At 45.1% G+C, this 18,337-nt stretch overlaps 1 protein-coding gene across 1 annotated transcript in view; it reads left to right on the forward strand.

The window, feature by feature from the left end:
• Positions 1-18,337, forward strand: part of RYR3 (ryanodine receptor 3) — a 373,779-nt gene that overhangs the window by 146,878 nt on the left and 208,564 nt on the right. Inside the window, exons 24-30 of the mRNA XM_089906254.1 lie at positions 4,063-4,167; positions 5,816-5,919; positions 7,193-7,276; positions 8,910-9,069; positions 10,796-10,943; positions 11,820-12,025; positions 12,620-12,794. Coding sequence (XP_089762380.1) covers positions 4,063-4,167; positions 5,816-5,919; positions 7,193-7,276; positions 8,910-9,069; positions 10,796-10,943; positions 11,820-12,025; positions 12,620-12,794 — 982 coding nt within the window. The remainder of the gene's footprint in view (positions 1-4,062; positions 4,168-5,815; positions 5,920-7,192; positions 7,277-8,909; positions 9,070-10,795; positions 10,944-11,819; positions 12,026-12,619; positions 12,795-18,337) is intronic.

The following is an 18,337-nucleotide window of genomic DNA, read 5'->3' on the forward strand; positions in this document are numbered from 1 at the left end:
GTGTAGAGAGAATGGCATTCAGTCAGGACCCTTTAATAAACTTAAATGGGGAGGGGCGTCCAGGGGTGAAGTAACAGGAATGGGATGAATAAGAGCCTGGAAGTAGAAACACAAAATAGGGACAGGTGGCAATGAATATTCTCCTGTGGCTGGATGCTTGGAGGAGGAGCAGGTAGGAGAAGCGTGGGAAGTAAAACTGAAAGCAACAGGGGAGAGCATGGAGACCTCAGAAGGTGCTGGTAAATGGACATTTTCTTTTTTTTTTTTTAAGTCTTTATTGGAGTATAATTGCTTTACAACGTTGTGTTAGTTTCTGGTGTATAACAAAGTGAATCAGCGATACGTACAGACATATCCCCATAACCCCTCCCTCTTGTGTCTCCCTCCCACCCTGCTTATCCCACCCCTCCAGGCGGTCCCAAAGCACCGAGCTGATCTCCCTGTGCTATGCGGCTGCTTCCCACTAGCTATCTATTTTACGTTTGGTAGTGTATATAAGTCCATGCCACTCTCTCACTTCGAAATGGACATTTTCTTTCCCTTCCCAGGGTCTCTGTTTTGAGAGACACACGTTCACACAGTTATGATGAGGAACATACAACAGCTTTCCAGTGCCTCTGCCATGCCAGTGCTATTCACATCACTATTCTAGATGTTAGAGAAAATAAATGTAAAGGCCCCTTGTCTCTGAGGCACTTGGGATAATAGTTTGTAGGAGTATGGCTCTTTTAACCTGTAGATGGTCTCTAGAGTATATTTTCCCATAATATCTCTATGACCCTATTACATTCAGCTCTGTGTGCGTGGTCACGCGTCTGCTTCTTACCTCCTATGGCTAATGATTGTGAATTCTCATTGTCTAGAAATCACAGTGTCTCTCTGCCTGCTTCACAGAGCCTAGTACACCAGGAATGTAGCTGGCGTTGAGAATGTTGATAGGAAACGAGGTAGGAGTTTGTGAGTCAGAGGTCATCCTAGGAATCGGATCATCTGCTTGCTGTGCATTTTAGATAAGAAGTTTGAGGGCCAAAGAACTAAACTAGCTTTTCTGTGGACACGAGGTGGTTAGTGCCCAAGCAGGGAGAGGTTGTACTCATGGACATGATTCCTACTTCTCTGTGCTGCCCTCCTTACCAAGTTATCAGAGACTTATGTATCACTCAGAAAAGGCTTCCTGGAGGAAGCAAGCCTCAAAGAGAGTTCAAAAGAATGAGGGGAGGTTTTGATGAGGGAGGAAAGAAGTACTGGACCAGAGTGAGAAGAGTTTCTAAACATACAGAAAAGAAGATTTGAAAATCAAAGAGTGGAGATAAATCAACAAGCCAGATGAACTTTGATGTCTGGACCCAAAGCTGAATATGTATAGACCCTGGAATGAGGGAAATGTTGCTGGGAATCAAATAATAAGGAAGTTCTCTTTGGAAAGGTGCAATTTATTATTTTGAATGAGACTTTGTAATTTTTTAGAATCTATCAGTCTGTGAAATTATTGTCTAAAGAGAAGTTAAATACAAGATACACAGTCAACTCCATCCTGCTTGGGGCACATTAACCAGTTTGCAGATAAAATGTTGTTGACTAGATCCCTATCCTTCAGTGCTACCTGTGTCCAGTGCTTGAAGCACCCCCAGGCCCTTGCTGAGCGCTGCGGGGGAGGAGCCCAGCTCCTAGCAGCCTTCCCTGGGGATGTCAGTCTCAGGCCCCAGACACCCAGGAGGCAGTTACCAAGCCAATATTACTCTATCCTAGCTAGTCACCAGTTAAGGTCACTGAAATTATGATGTAGGATTGTTTGTGGAGGCTTCTTTCCACATTTCCCCCTTTTGCTGAAGCAAGTGGTTCCTTCACATGGAAATCCCCCTTCAGGCTGTGATTAATTTAAACAGATTAAATTAGTTAACCAATAAAACTCAAATACAGTTGTCATTGGTTTACTAATAATTTTCCCCACTTTGCTCCTTATCAAAACATTATGCTGCTTAACTTTGACTTTTCAATAATAAGTTGTTTTTTTTTTTAAAGCGTGTCTTTAGTTGAAAGGCCAATAGTGGTTATGACACATAGTTAAAATATTTTATTGCTACTTTTCTCTGTGGTCTCCTTATACATCACTGACTTAATATACTTTTTCTACAAAAAAAAAATATATACGTTTTTTTCCATGAGCTCCCCTCCTTGAAAATAATTGGGTTTTTTGCAAGTAGTGGAAACGCTAATAATCATTATAATAGAGCTAGAATTGTAGGAGCCAAGGAGGTGATACGGAAGGGAAACAGGTCAAGTGTGCAGGCCCTCCTAAAGCAGGGGGCCATTTCTTAGCCCCAGCTGACTAGTTGCCAGGCAAAAGTGTGGGGCCTATGTTAGCAGTCTCTCAACTGGTCAAGGGAAATTAGAAATCTGGATTTTTATATGATATCTCCTATTTCTTAGGAGCTATCGACTAATAAGTGAAAATGGCAGTAATGAATTGTTTACTGTTATAATTGTAGTAGTAGTAAATTAAAGAAAGGGGGAAAAAAAGAGAAATTTGAGTCCCCAGTTTGTGACCTTTGTGGAGAGACATGAGCAAGGTACCAGGAAAACACAGAGAAACTTTTCCTGAAGGTACCTGGGGAAGACCTCCAAAAGGTAGTGAGGCATTTGAGCTAACTCCAGAAGGATAAATACTGAGGGGGTTTGTATTAAGACCAGAGCTGGACAGCAGTTAAAGGGGTAAAGACAGATTTTTGCTTAGAAGTTATTGCAGTAGGGGGAAAGGAACTCCACTATAGAGCTGGGGCCAGTTCTGAATACAGCACAAACAACTGGGGATTTACAGCCAAGGAGCAGGTTTGGGGTGCAGGTGGAGTGGGCGTGTCAGTGACGGAAAATTACTAAGAGGAACATCACGGGTTGGGATGGATTCTTGCTAAACTGATCTAACAGGATTCTTACTGAGGGCAGGTCAGATAGATCTGATATCACCTGGGGGAGGATGGGGGATGAATAAGTTTGATCAGACATGGAGGATGATCACATATCAAGGGTGCAGATTGTCACTAAACTAATTTAGCAAGATTCTAGCTAAAACTGGGATCTTGAGGACAAGGCCCAAGGATCGAGCCTAGTCAGAAATGGCTCAGAAGCACCCATCTAGAGCTTGGTCCAAGGAGAAAGTCTTTGTCATTTGCCATGTAACATGGGGGTAGGAAGTATACATATTATGTGTATCATGGGGAGTACTAATAAGAATTAAGGTTCCGTGTGCAAGGGCACAGAACTGAGCGACGGTGTGACCTTTGGGGGGAATTTCAGGAGCTTTGAAAGGATGTGTTTGGGAGGACCGTGACGAGAGGACTGAAGAATGGCACTATATGCTTGATTAATACATCTAGTCTGTGTCTTGGGAGTGTCAAGGGGCACTTGGAGGTACTCAGGAGGAGAGTGTTTTGATGTGGTTGTGTTGCCGTGAGCTCATCACTCTGGCGGGGAGTTGGGGAGACCAATTGTAAAGCTCTTGCGATGGTCCGGGTAGAAAATAACGAGGTTGAGTGATGTAGAGGAGGGGAACCTTCAGAAAGATGATTAGGAAATAAACATGTTGGATTTTGTGACTGATTAGGTGGTGTTGGTGGGGGATGTAATGCCAAGAGAAAAGACACTGAGATGACTTTATGGTGGGGTCATTCAACGAGAAGAGAAAGTACAAATAAGACAAGAAAAAGGTTTTGAAGGAAAAATAATGAATTCAGCTTTGAATAACATGCTGAGTTCACTTTGGTGGGAAAATCCTGCAGGTAGTTGGAATAGTAGGTCTGAACTTCAGGGGAGACCATGGCTGGAGGCTGGATGGTCAGGAGTGACCATCTACAAGTGGATGAGATCTCCCAAGGAGAGAGTATAGAGGAAGGGGAGATATGGTCCAGGGGAAGCCAAGAGAGGAAGGAATCTCTAGAAGTAGCCCCTCCTGGGTGATGTGTAGAGAATTCAACTGGGGCACACGATCTGTCTAGATTTTATGACAGATTTCAGTACAGTTGATTCTTGCAGTTCTCACTTCTCACTTATTCCTTTTCCTTTTAGGTTGTTTTACCACCTCACCTAGAGAAGATCCGAGACAGGCTGGCTGAAAACATCCACGAGCTTTGGGGAATGAATAAGATAGAGCTTGGCTGGACTTTTGGCAAGGTGTGTGTTTGAGTGGCCGGGCCAGGGTGGAAGGTTGGGTTGCCTTGTTACCTGGAAGCGTTCTTCAAAGACTCAAATGAGAAACAAACCTCACAAGCCCAAACCCACTGGTTCTTACTGACTCCCATCCAGCTCTCACTGAGTACAGCAGCCTTGCTTGGGAGTTTGTTGAACTGCAGTCAGGAGTACTGGGGAGACCAGCACTGCACAGACAGACCCAGGAGCCTGTCTCCTTCTTAACTCCCAGATGCTGGTCTTTTTCTTCAGGGAATATCGAATGTGGTCAACCCTTAGCTCCTCCTTCAGAGCGTCGCATCTCCCTTTCTCTTCAGAAAAAGCTGTTCTCTCTGCATGGCTAGTGAAAAGAGGCTGATTCATTGTTGTGAATCAGAATTTGTTTAGTGTGGTTTTCAGATGCATCACTAAGATTAATGGACACGCGGAGGAGGTTAAGGAATCTCTTTCGCTAGAAAACATTTTTCAAAGAGGATGTAAATTGACTTTGTTCTGTGACTTGTATAAGGTCATGTCTGAGGGCAGAAGGATCTGTGATTCTGAAGCTCCCTACGACCCTGACACTCTCAGATTATGCACATTCCAGCTTAGTTAGTGAAAGTGTCCCTGCACTCTAGCACTTATATATTGATATAGCTCCCATAAATATCCTCCTTATATACGACCACCTCTTTGCTGTATGCTCTTTTAACACCACAAACCTCTCCTTTGAGAACGAATTACAATTGCAATTGTAAATTTATTTCTATGATGATTGTGTTACTACTCCATCAGACTGTATCCTTCATGGGGCTGGGGCTACCCCAGCTCACCACTGAACTCCTAAGGTCTAGCTCACCGCCCACCACATAGTAGACATTCGACAAATGTTTGTGGAATGAATTAGTTAACGTCTGGATCTACACCGTCCAATACAGTAGCTATGGGCCACATGTGGCTACTGAGCATTTAAAATGTGACTAGTCTGAGTGGAGATGTGCTGTAAGCGTAAAATACACATTGGATTTTCAGGACTTTCTATGAAAAACTAATATAAAGTAGCTCAGAAATAATTTCTTATATTAATTACTTGTTAAAATGGTAAGGTTCCAGGTATATTGGGTTAAGTAAAATACATTATTAAAATTCATTTCACCTGGTTTTCTCGTTTGTTTGTTTTGTTTTTGTTTTTTGTTTTCTTGCTTTTCTCATATGGCTACTAGGAAGTTTGAAATCACAAATGTGGTTCACATTGGTGGCTGACTTTGTGCTTCTATTGGACAGTGCTGGCCCAGATTCTGTAGTCCTTTATGTTCTGAAGAATGCTGCCCTGCAGTGGCACTATGGTTCCATGAGTTTTGGACAGGCAGGAGCATGGCTACCACGCATAAAATGGCTTCTCTAGGAAAGTATGTTCTGAATGCAGACACTTGACTAGAAGCAGTCCACAGAACACAAGCCACTGGCAGCCTGGGGACGGCGTGTATCATTTATTAGAGAGAAGATCGTCTATTTGCCTATCAGCAAATAACTGTCTTTGTCTTGCCTGATATGAATTACCTGGGCCATGTTTCAAAAGCGTGTCTTTTCTGTTTCCCAAGGCAGTGCCAGTTGTCAAAACTTAAATTATATTCTTTCTTATGTTGTCACCTAGATACGGGATGACAACAAAAGACAACACCCCTGCCTTGTTGAGTTTTCAAAGCTACCTGAAACTGAGAAGAATTATAACCTACAAATGTCAACTGAAACCTTAAAGTGAGTGTTTAATTGAATTGAATTTGGATTAAACAGTGAGTGGATGATTTAATGCCTTATAACTAAACGACAAACCTGTTGTCTCTCGAAAACGTGATGCATTCTGACAGATTAGCCAGGATGGGGATTATTCATGCCATGAAAGGATTCAGCATGGTGAATAACACATCTACTATTGTTATTTAGCATATATAGTTCTTTAGAGACCATTTGCTATTTGCCAGGGACAGGGAAAAGGTAGGCAGAAAAAAAAGAAGAGAAACTTAGAATCAAAGGATCAAGTGCCTCTTCTACTTCATGTATAATCAAGGAAAGAAGATAAGATATATAGTAGGTTCTAGGTCATACTGGAATTGGACAACTTAACCTCTCTAAGTCTCCATTTTCTCATCTACAAAATGAGGATAGCAATAGTTCTTATCTCTATATAATTGTTGTAATGGTTCAATGAGATGATAAACATTTTTTTAAAAGATAAGGCATTTCTAAAAATGAATGGGAAAACATGGTTTAATTCACAAAAATTCAATTTAAAAGTAACTTTTAGCTTCTCTGTGATCCCACCTGTGGTTTAAACCCTGATTCAGATCTTCATTTTTTTAGCCCCATTTTATATCTCGCTTCTCGAATTCCCTTTGTGCTTCTTACCTGTGCTTCTCTGCATTGTATTTCTCTGTCTGACAGTTGGTGCAGAACTTTTTAACACTGTGGTCTTGCTGGTATAATGATGCTCTGTCAGGTTGCTTTGTCTCACAGGCTCCCTGTATGTGATGTCTTCCATCACACTGACCCTTCTTGAGGATGTGGCTTTGGAACCTCATGGTGTCCAACACAGCTCAAGACGCTTCGTACAGGGAGCACGTGGGAAATACTTGCTGACCTCTGGGTTCTCCCAAAGGGGCTATTAGCTAATTTTTTGTTGCATTCTTGCTACCGTCTAAATCACGAGTTGGCAAACTAAGGTCCACAGGCCAGTCTAACCAGCCACTCACTTTGGTAAAAAAGTTTATTGTAACAAAGCCAAGCTCATCACTTTGTGTATTTTCTATGGCTGTTTTCGCTCTGTAACGGCAGAGATGAGTAGTTGTAGCAGAGACATAAGGACCACAAAGCCTGAAACGTTTCCTCTCTCGCCCTTTACAGAAAAAGTTCGGTAACCTCTGGTCTAAGTGAATGAATATTGTCTGTTTTTATCACTTCAGACACAGGTTAGGGTTCTCACTGTCCTTCACCTCGCAGTTGACCCTTGTTTCCTCTCTCCGTTACGTCACAGAACCCTCCTGGCCCTGGGGTGCCACATCGCTCACGTTAACCCAGCTGCTGAGGAGGATCTCAGGAAGGTCAAGTTGCCCAAAAAGTAGGTGATCATTTAATGGTCAGAGACTTTAATGCTTCAGTCTGAATTTTTAAACTGGGAGGACAGGAGGCCCACACACAGAGGCGGGTGATGGCCCCAGATACTTCTAGCACCAGCTCAGGATGTCTCCACCAGGTACCTAGACTGCCCTGAAACCCCCAGACGGAAGCCGGCTGAAGTAGAGTATTTTCAGTGCTTCTGCCTGGACCTATACTGCTATCTACTATGGTTAGTTTTGAGCCAGATGTGGCACTCAGATGGATACGCTGTGTTGGTCTATAAGAATAGCAGTTGGCACGGGAGCTTGAAGATCGTCGGTAGCCACAGCAAAGATTCAGTCCTCTGTCACTGGGCCAAACTTGCAAGTCCCTTGTGGAAATGTGTGTCACTGCCAAGATTTAATTTGGCCCCTAAATCTGCATGTGTCCTCTCCCTCTCGTCCGTGCATTCACCGAGCCATGTGTTCTCACACATTCAGATGCGAGCCCACGGGCGCATCCCCTGGCTCACTTGCTCACCCGCACATGTGCCAGCCTCGGGTGCGCACGCATTCACACCCAGGTGTCGTAATGACTTATGAGCCAAGGCAGTGCCAGCTCTTAATCAGATGCTTATCTTCCCCTTCCTCCCTGTGAAACTCCCAAGCTGCCAAGCTCCACTCTCAGAGGCAGCTCCTGGTGCCAAGAGCAGCTCATCTGAGAGGCAGCAGCTGAGAGGTGGCTGGGGGCGGTGCTCAGCAAACAACACATGTTGACTCTGCCCAAAGTCAGGCATCCCTAGAAGGTGGATGAGGGGCAATATCATGCCTACAGTCGACCTTGTATCTCGCGCTGCTCACAGGTTCTTGGGTCGAGTAGCACTGGTCTGCAGGTCATCACATTTGGGCTCTGGCCCTGATCTGGGCAGTCTGTGGCCTTGGGGCCCTGGATGCCTCTGGACTCACATTCCCACATGACTGTGGTCAGTTACTCTCCTGTGAGTCACTCCACACAGGGCCCTGCTCCTCTCCACTCACACGACGTGTCTACCCGGACTCACGCTGAGCTTTTCCCGTCTTCACGTTATCTATCAAATTATCTGTCGAATTACAGACATTTGTGACTCCTGGACTGGACAGCAAACCATGAAGATCATTCAGGCTCACAAACTCTCCAATGTTATGATTTTTTAAACTTCTCAAAATGAAGGTTTAGTTTTCCAAGACTGAGTGATCATTCTTTGCTGATTTGTAAGAAACCGTTTGGCTCAAGGTCCTGTCCATGCCAATGTGGTCATAAGCTTTTGTGCTTTTGAAGCGAGACCAAGGAGCTCCGGGTGATGTTACGTTACACTGAATGTGCCCATCGTTTGTAGGGCAGAGTAGTTTTCTTAGGAATAAGGGTGGATTTGCACAGACCATCCACTTTCTCCAACAGTCGCCTTAAGCTGTGACATGCATTGGCAAAAAGGATGGTGGATGAGGGTCTTCTTCTAAAGACTTGAGAAAGAGCTGAGCTGTCCATTCTGCCAAAGATAGAATCTGTGACTGTAGCCTTATTTTCCTAGTGTTCTGACCCTGTGCTATTGGTCTAAAATCTGGAATGGGGGAGCCGTACAGTTCTGTTTAAAATATATATTTTCCATTTACTTGTAGCTACATGATGTCCAATGGCTATAAGCCAGCCCCTTTGGATTTGTCTGATGTGAAGCTGTTACCTCCTCAAGAAATGTTAGTGGATAAGCTTGCAGAAAATGCACACAATGTTTGGGCAAAAGACAGAATAAGACAAGGATGGACCTATGGCATTCAACAGGTGAGAAGTGCTGGGTCAGGCCTGCTGGAGAAGCCAGGAGATGTGATCATGCATTAAAATGCCATTTTGCTTTGGTGGGTATTAGATTGGAAAGTGGAGGTTGCCCTTGCACTCTGTTCCTCATGCCTCAGCACATTCATTATTTATAGAATCATGGGGCTGGATGGAATTTGTAATGGTCACATTGATATTAACTCCAGGCATAATTCCAGTTTTTCAGCAATGGATAGACTTACCTTTCCTTTGTTGGTCTGGTTCACTTGTGATATGTTGCCCTGTGTATATGGCCACTGGCCGCATCTTCTCTCATTCCCCGTCTTGTTGCTTGCCTCATGGAGTGCTGAGCTTTCGTGCACTCTCCAAGGCCAAGGTAAGGCTCGCATAAATCAAGGTCACAGCTCAGCAGTATTTCTGGGATGGTCCCAAGTATCTACCACTGAAGGGGAAGCTAGCCCAGGAGAGAGGCAGACTAGCCCACCAAGAAGCCTGTGCCCCCTTACTTCAGTCCGCAGGGCCAAGATTCTTGGGCAGGGTTCTTAGTTTATCCAGAGGCAGCCTGAGAGCCCAGCAAGGAATTAAGTGGAGTTTAGAACCAGGGTTCGGCCCAAACCATCTGGTACACCTCTCACTCTGAAATGCCCCCCTCATCTCAGTAAGTACCGGGCTCAGTATCAGGGAAGTTCAAGGATAGCTGTGTGCACACGTGTTCATTCATTCCTGAGCCTCCAAACCTGCAGGCGTCTGGAACCAAGAAGACCACAACTGTGGAAACTGTGGCAGGGAAGGGAGTTGGGGGTTCAAAACAGCATGTTAGGTTATGATGACTTGTCACTGCTGTTGTCATTATTGTCTTCTTAGACCCCATTAAGGAACCGAGGAGGACTGTAATACAAATATGTGCCTACTACAATGAAATGGCCCCACTGTGGCTCTGCCACCTTTTCAGATGTTTCTCTGTGAGCAGAGATGTCTATTAAGAACTGTTGGGACTTCCCTGGTGGCTCAGTAGTTAAGAATCCGCCTGCCAATGCAGGCGAAACAGGTTCGAGCCCTGGTCTGGGAAGATCCCACATGCCGCAGAGCAACTAAGCCCGTGTGCCACAACTACCAAGCCTGCGCTCTAGAGCCTGCAAGCCACAGCTACTGAGCCCACGTGCCACAACTACTGAAGCCCGCATGCCTAGAGCCCGTGCTCCACAACAAGAGGAGCCACCGCAATGAGAAGCCCACGCACCACAACGAAGAGTAGCCCCCGCTCACTGCAACTAGAGAAAGCCTGCGCACAGCAACAAAGACCCAGTGCAGCCAAAAATAGATAAATTTTTAAAATAAATTTAAAAAAAGAATCTGTTGTGAGGAGGCCATAACTGTTTGAATCATGGCATGCTCTTTCGTAAGGGAATAGTTACGCAAACCCCCATCTGCCTTGCCTTGGGAGTGGAGGTTTCTAACCAATTTCATGACACTTCATTTTATTCACAGGCTGGCATTATTGAAATGGGTTTTTTACTGCTAGTTTTGAATGTTAGTACAAATTTTCCATTTATACTCATTTAATCTTGAAGCAGCAAATATGTACATTGGTAAATATCAAGGCACTGGGAGAAGAGCTAGCAGACTCACCCGAGGAAACCAGGACTGTTGCTGGGAGTATGTGAGTGGGACAAGCTCTTTGTAAAGATGATAATGCATTTTCTCAGCATCTCTTTTCTCTGGCTTCACATAGGATTTAAAGAACAAAAGAAATCCCCGTCTGGTGCCATATGCATTATTGGATGAGCGTACCAAGAAGTCAAATAGGGATAGCCTTCGTGAAGCTGTTCGAACTTTTGTTGGCTATGGCTATAACATTGAGCCATCAGACCAAGAACTAGGTAATCAGCGGAGATTGTTCCCTCTGGCCCCAGTTTACTAAACAGGTCTTCTTCTGGCAGAATGCTAACTTTCAACAGGTCTGACTTGCACTATTAGAAATGCTGGTGGTGCTAAAGAGTGCTAAACTCAATGGTGTATTTTAGAAGTGGGGGGAGGGAGGAGGGGCCATGTTGATAATAAAGCAGTGTCGCATTGACAGATGTTTCTGTAACGAGCACGTCTATGACATAATCCCACAGGGAGTAAGTTATCCTCCAGCGTAGCCGAGCTTTTCAGGATATTCGGTCACAAAACCAAGTTACCTTTATTTCTCTTGTTTTCCAAACATGTGAATAGCAGCTTACTTTGGGGCCAGGTAATGTCATCTCTAAATTGAATTCTAGCACTGATTCAAATCACCAGCTTATGGTTATTTAACATGTCACTGCCATCTCATACCCCAGGGGATACCATAGGCTAGTGGGACAGTAAAACCTGGTTAAGGGGATGGATTTGGAGGAAGAAAGACCTGGGTTCCAATCTTTGCTCTCCTTGGTTTATGGGGTCTAAGACCTTGAACAGGTGAAGCTCTCTGAGCCTCAGTTTCTTCATCGGTAAGAGGAAGACAGTAATACTGAATTTGTAGGATTATTGTGAGGAAGAACCGAGATTTAGTTTCTACGGCAAAGCAGTCACTCACTGAACGGTGGCTTGTATTGTTATTAGGATACAATGTGACAGTGGTGATTACATTATGAACAGAATGCTGTATTGGCTAGTAGGAGATCTGTCGTCAGCCTTTGTTGTTGAAAGTCTTTTGAGGCATGCTCCCTAAATATTAAACCTATGTTCTCTCTCTCCCTCCTGCACCCTCTACTCCCTTTTCTTCTCGATAGCCGACCCAGCTGTGGAGAAAGTCAGCATAGACAAGATCCGCTTTTTCCGGGTAGAGCGCTCTTATGCAGTGAGATCTGGAAAGTGGTATTTTGAGTTTGAGGTAGTGACCGGAGGAGACATGCGTGTCGGCTGGGCCAGGCCAGGCTGTCGGCCTGACGTTGAGCTGGGGGCCGATGACCAAGCCTTTGTGTTTGAAGGCAGCAGGGTGAGTCTGGCTGGTGTGTCCGCATGTCCTCAGTCCGGGTTTTTCTGCTTCAAATATTTCCCCAGAAGTGAAAAGTGCTGAGTATCTGGATCTCTGGCTTCAAGAGGGAGGAGCCACCGCACTGGCTAATTGAGACCATAGAATGATCAGCACTTAGTGTTTGTCCCTTCACTCTTTCCTCTGGAGAAGGGGAGGGCTGCACACTCTCGTCCTTTCCATAGTCACCTCCGTATCTGCCTTGCCTGTGAGCCCATGTTCCCCTCTCCAGGGGAGGCTCACAGAACACAGTGCAGCCAGTATGAGGGAAAATCTTACCACTTTGTCTTAGAGGGAGTTCGGCTTGTTTTCGTAGCTGACTAGGTATTGGGAGACTCAGGCCACCTTTTCTGATGAGCCTTGTATATCTTGGTTTCATTCATCTGTAGATAGACCACTTCTCCCTGTGAGTTGTCCTTGGTAGAAAGGGAAGTGCCTTGTAGAAACCAGGTACCACTGCCCATTAGGAGAAATTATTCATGGGGTCATTCCTCCAGTAGTACAGGGCCCTCTAGGCTAGGACCTCCATTTCTCTAAGCCCTCGCTCTTGTTTTCTAGGGCCAGCGTTGGCATCAAGGGAGTGGGTATTTTGGACGGACCTGGCAGCCAGGAGATGTGGTTGGATGTATGATTAACCTGGATGATGCTTCAATGATCTTCACGCTGAATGGGGAGTTGCTGATCACCAACAAAGGCTCTGAGCTTGCCTTCGCTGACTACGAGATTGACAATGGTAAATCCACCAGCCTTCCCCTCTTCCACCTCTACGAGATGAAAGGAAATCTAGGGAGCAGGGTGAGATCTTCTACCTCCTCACTTAGGACACACTGACGTTTGCAGATTTGAAACCCTGGTGGTGAAGATGAGATCTTATACTATCATTTTTGAAGGATCAAGACAAATAATATTATGTGATAGTTGATGTGTGCAGTGTAACTAAACTTGCCGAGAGGCTGACCAAGGGGCTCTCCTCTAATCCCCTGCCCTGTGCCTTGGCATGTTAAGGTACCTCACGTTTCCCGGTATCACAAAGGAAATGCTAATTGCATGTGGACTGATATCCCTGGCAGGAGAGAAAAGTTGGTGAGTTAAAGAATTATCCTCATATTCTGAATTGAATTGTCAATCTGAATGTCTGTGTAATTGAACTTGATGCTTTGATGAGAATCACTGAAACACAGAAGTTTGACTTAGCTGTTCCCTTGACTGAAACAGAATTTATTTTGAAAGTCAAGCATGCTATGAAACCCAAGCACACTTGCACTTGTTAATGGCCGTGAATAGACTGCAGTCAGGGCAGTGCTTCTGGCTACACAGAGGAGCGATGGGCGCCTCTTATTTCCCATCGACAGAGCTACGTTATGTACCGAGGCTGTTGGCACCAGGAGAAGGGAGTACCGGACTGTGAGTTAGCTGACTCGCTCCTAACAAACTGTGTGGCTCCCAGACAGGCTTGGCTTGACTTCTCTGGGCTTTGCCTCCTACATCTGTACCAGAAAACAGGATGATAGACTGCATAAGTGCCAACATCCTTCTCAGTTGTAAAATTCTATGGCAGTGACTTAATACCAGCTGTGGTCACACCCCTGTGCTTGGTGCTTTGCCACTGTCTGCTGCTTCAGTACAGACGAGAAGGAGGCAGGGAGGTCGAGAGGAAAAGAGGCTGCTCTGGGTCAGGAGGCCTGGTTTCCTGTCCTGCCTCTGCCCTTCCCACCTGTGACATCTCGGGTTGACTTTATTTAATGTCTTTTTACCTCGTTTCCCCCTCTGTAAATGATTAGGGTTCCTGGTAGCTTTAAATTTCTGAGACTTTACAAAAAGAAGCAGTCCTCCCTCCCCACCCTGAACGTTAAAAAAGATAAAACTGCACAGGCAAGAGCAGCAGAAATACATGAGTATGTTTTGGGGGGGTTTTTTTGCGGTATGCGGGCCTCTCACTGTTGTGGCCTCTCCTGTTGCGGAGCACAGGCTCCGGACGCGCAGGCTCAGCGGCCATGGCTCACGGGCCCAGCCGCTCCGTGGCATGTGGGATCTTCCCGGACCGGGGCATGAACCCGTATCCCCTGCATCGGCAGGAGGACTCTATGAGTATGTATTTTTAATATTATGTATTTACAATGTGTTTTAGCTTTACAAATCACTTTCACACTTTTTGCAGACATCTATTATCTGCAACATGCATATCCAACTGTACCTTAAAAGAGCTTTAAAGATTTTTCTAAGAGCCACATATTTGGGGTAATAGAAATGTTGCAAGTCAACGTATTTTCCTAGAAAGACAGGGTGACTGAAGCCAGATGGGGTCATATTTTAATGCCTTCTAAAAAGGTTTAAAATCAAAGTTTTGAAAAATATGTTTTTGGAAACAACTGGGAAAGATGTTGCCAGCAGAAAGAATGGTTTATGCACTGGTTCAGAGGCAAAGAGGGGGAAATCATGTCGGTGGGCATGAGGGCAGTGGAGAAGAGTATCCTCTGGCACTGCTCTTTGGAAACAGATATTTACCAAGTACCCATCACAGGCAGTGCTCTCTTCATGAGGCTGGAGGAAAATGAAGAATTAGAAGATTCAGATTCATCCCCAAGGAGCGTAGCTCCCTAGAGCAGGAAGAGTCCAAAGACCAGAGACCTTGTTATGGCTCCCCTGAGTGTGGATTCGGGGAGGTTACTTGCCTATGAGACTTTGGCTCAACCTAAGGAGGAGACAAGACTCTTGTCTATGTGCAGAGTTCTAAGAATTCTGTAAAGTCTAAAGCCTTGCTACTCAAAGTGTGGTCCAGTTGTTATAAATGCAGACTCTCAGACCCCATGCCTGTCCTACTGATTCAGAAACTGCATTCAGACAAGACAGTCCGGTGGTCCCTACGCACTTTAAGGTATGAAAAGCAGTGGTCTAAAGTATACACAACTGTAAATAGTAGCAAAATTAAGGAGTTCATTTTCTAGTTAGAAAAATAAATCAGATGAAAATACGGAAAGGTAACTACCAATGCGAAGCGGTGGGTTAAAAATGGCAAATGACCAATGCAGGATGAAAATTCTATAAGAATGGGGTTGGAACTGAAGGTTAAATAAAAAATATGAGCTGTCTACCTCTGAGGAGAAGGGTCTTCTTCTAAGGGAATGTGAGTCGAGTAATAGTGTGGAATCAGGAAACGGCAGGAAAGAGTGATGATACATTTTGGAAGATTTGTGGATGGAATTTACAGAAGGTGAAGGTGGAAAGAACAAGAAGGTGCAGATTATAGCCTCAAACATCAAGACTTGGTCTTTTTATTCAAAAAACTTTATTTATTGTCTAATCTGGGCCCAGCATCCTTGGACTCCACTCTCTATGACATGGGGAGCTGTCCTAGGGTTTGTGCAGAAGAATACTATAAAGAAGAGAGATGTTTTAGGAGAACTCTGTTTTTAGAGATCAGCTGTGCTGTAATGAAAGAGATGCCTCGTAGACCTTTTGTGTACAGAGACATGATTTAACCTTCAGAATAACTGAGTCTATTATTAGCACTCTGTTTTAGAATAGAATTGTGCTGTACTGTGTTAACACACTGTACCGTAGCATTGTATCGCACTTTAATCACACAGAGACAAGATAACTGGGCGGCTCTTTCAGTTCTGTGATGGCTCGGGAGTCAGAGGAAGGGCAGTTGAAAGGGAGTCTGCATGCTTTTCTTTGATGACAATAACCCGGAGGCCTAGAATCACCATATAGCATCTCTCTATTCTCTGCATAAAGTGGAAAGAGGCAGCACTTCTTGCCTTGAGCTGTTAGGAAAAGCATCTGTCGAAAATAAAACATTTTGTGCATTATAGCCCCATATCAAGCAAAATCCCCTATATGTTTGTGTTCTGGTCACCAGCACCCCAGCCTTGATGCAGGCCATTTACCCCAGAGGGAGTTGTGCTGTGCGAAGTTTTTAGTCCTTTGGGGGAAGGAATGGGGGCAGGCACTACAATTCGTGGCTGGTTTTTTTCCTCTGGGTTATTTATAAGTTGTCATCTCCATCCTCTCCTGTATCATAGATGATCTACTCTTATCGGCCTCATTAGAATTTTCCTAATCATTGTTCCCTGGCCTGGACCATCACAGCTCACAGTGTTATCACCAGAAGGCATCTGGAAGCTCAGAAGCTTCCACGGTGAAACCTTTGCTATTAGTGTTCTCTTTTATCCCATTTAAAGGAAAGGAAGAGAAAGTTCTGCACATGGTCCCAGACCTCAGAACATGCTGTCTGGAAGAGGCTTCAGTGCTGGTTTCCTGTGCTGCCTGTACCTGGCACTCTCCTGGGGCACCTCCTGCCTCGCTCCAGCTTCAGCGTCTGCAGGGGCAGCCTCCCAGGCTCTTCCTGCCACTGGCCTGTCAGGGTTTAACAGATCCCCCAGCTCTGCTGGCAGCTCTTCCGCAGGCAGCAGATGAAACTTCCTTGCGGGCAGTGTCGTCACCATGTGCGCACAGACACACTGGTACCCAAGCTGCCCCTGTAATTCTCTCCCCGGATGGGTGCTGTGGCAGGGGAACGTGGCCTCTTGTTTCCTGTGTTTTCTACAAGGCTTGTGACCATCTCAGTGCTGTCCCCAAACAGCATCTTTTTGAGGCTTAGAAAATTAAAATTGATGGGTAAAACATGAGCTGCTGGATTAAGACTCTCATTAACAGCCCAGGGATGGTCTGGGCAGTCATTTAACCACCTCTCCCCAAGATCTGAGTCTTTCCATTACTGGGAATGATTTGCTCTCAATGTCTTTCTTCAGCTTGAAATGGACTAAAAATGGATCCATGGTTGGGGTTGTGCAGATAATTGGTTTCTTTCCAAGCTCCTGAATTATAAAAAGATGACCTCCTGGCTGACTCTCCTCCTAATCACAAGGCCGTATGAGGCCTTGTGATTCAAAGTTTATCAGAACCTGGGGTCCTCTGCAGGATTTAAATGCGTGTGTTCTTGACATACCTTTCCTAGAACAGGAATTCTATGCACATCTAGGTTCCAAGTAAGGCCGTTTGCAGATTTTCTCCTCAAACCTCTTCAATGATGTCAGCATAATTACTTCTACTAGGCTGCATGTAGGGACGGAGTACTGCTTTTCCCCTTTATTTTTCCGTTTTCTTACTTCTCCAGTCTCATTTGAAGCTAGGGATTAATTGAGTTGTGTGCAAAGTGCAAATCCTTGTGTGTGCACGACATTGTCCACAGTAATGCCAGGTGGCCTTACCAAGTGGATCTGTCCATCCAGATCAACTCCAGGGAGCCGTGTGGCCACTTGAAGAAGGCAGCCCCTCTCCTCCAAGGGACCTGGAGTGCTTTGTGGTTGTAGGCCTCCAGCTGCCTGATCTAGAGGCAAACTAATCAACTACACGACACTTAGGAAAATCATCTGAAAAGTGAAGGAGGAGTTCATCTCAAAGCCAGTCACTGGAGATAAGAATTAGAAAGCAGTCATCTGGGCCTCAGTCCCCATTGCTTGCTCTGGACTGCTCTCGGGCAGCCTTGTTCACATGCTGGCTCCACATACTTACCAAGAGACAGAACTTGAGCAAGTAAGTTATCAACTTGCTAGGTCTCGGTTTCCTCATCTGTAAAATGGGCACAATAATGAGCTAAATCTGTAGAGTGCTGAGCCCAGGGCCTGACACCTAGAAAGTACTTGATAGATATTAGCTGGTAGGGTTTATCATCATTGTTCCCCCTTATCTGTCTATCAAGCAGAGTTATCAAGTTACCTGAAGTTGTAACTCCTCAAGTAAAGAAGTTGTAGAAATGGAGCAGAGTCTCTCCACCAGGTGGAGGAGGCTGATTAAATATATCCAGTTTTCAAGTATTCTTCCCCAGGAGAAAGTGCTGGTGCCTCATGAAGATGTAGCTTTGCTCTCGGTCCTTTCTGGAGTTTCTCTTTTCTGGCTCAAGCCTGGGATTTAGCTTCTCGTCTGCTGCTGTACAGAGCTGTCACCTCTGTGCCCACTTAGTCCCGAGGAGGTCCCTGACACTCCCTCCTGTTGCTTTGACATCCCCGACTTTTGTTTCAGAGTCTGTTTTCAGTCAGTGTTCAGCTCTCCCCCCATAGAGATGGCTTCTGCCTCAGAGGGACAGCGCTCTGCTCTGTAATGCGTACAGCCCTCTGCCCTAGGACATAACTGCTGTTTAAATTCATCCCCTGTAACCTTCACCCCCTCTCTTGCACACTGACTGTCAGCTGCTCTGTGAGTCAGAGGGTGTGGGATCTTTTCCCATTTTGTCACTTGCCCTTCTTACAACCTTGGTCAAGTCTGTTAGCTCCT

The sequence above is a fragment of the Delphinapterus leucas genome, chromosome 2 (assembly GCF_059928025.1).
Source record: "Delphinapterus leucas isolate spDelLeu-1000000601 "Yukka" chromosome 2, BTC_Dleu_Yukka2, whole genome shotgun sequence".
Lineage (NCBI taxonomy): Eukaryota > Metazoa > Chordata > Mammalia > Artiodactyla > Monodontidae > Delphinapterus > Delphinapterus leucas.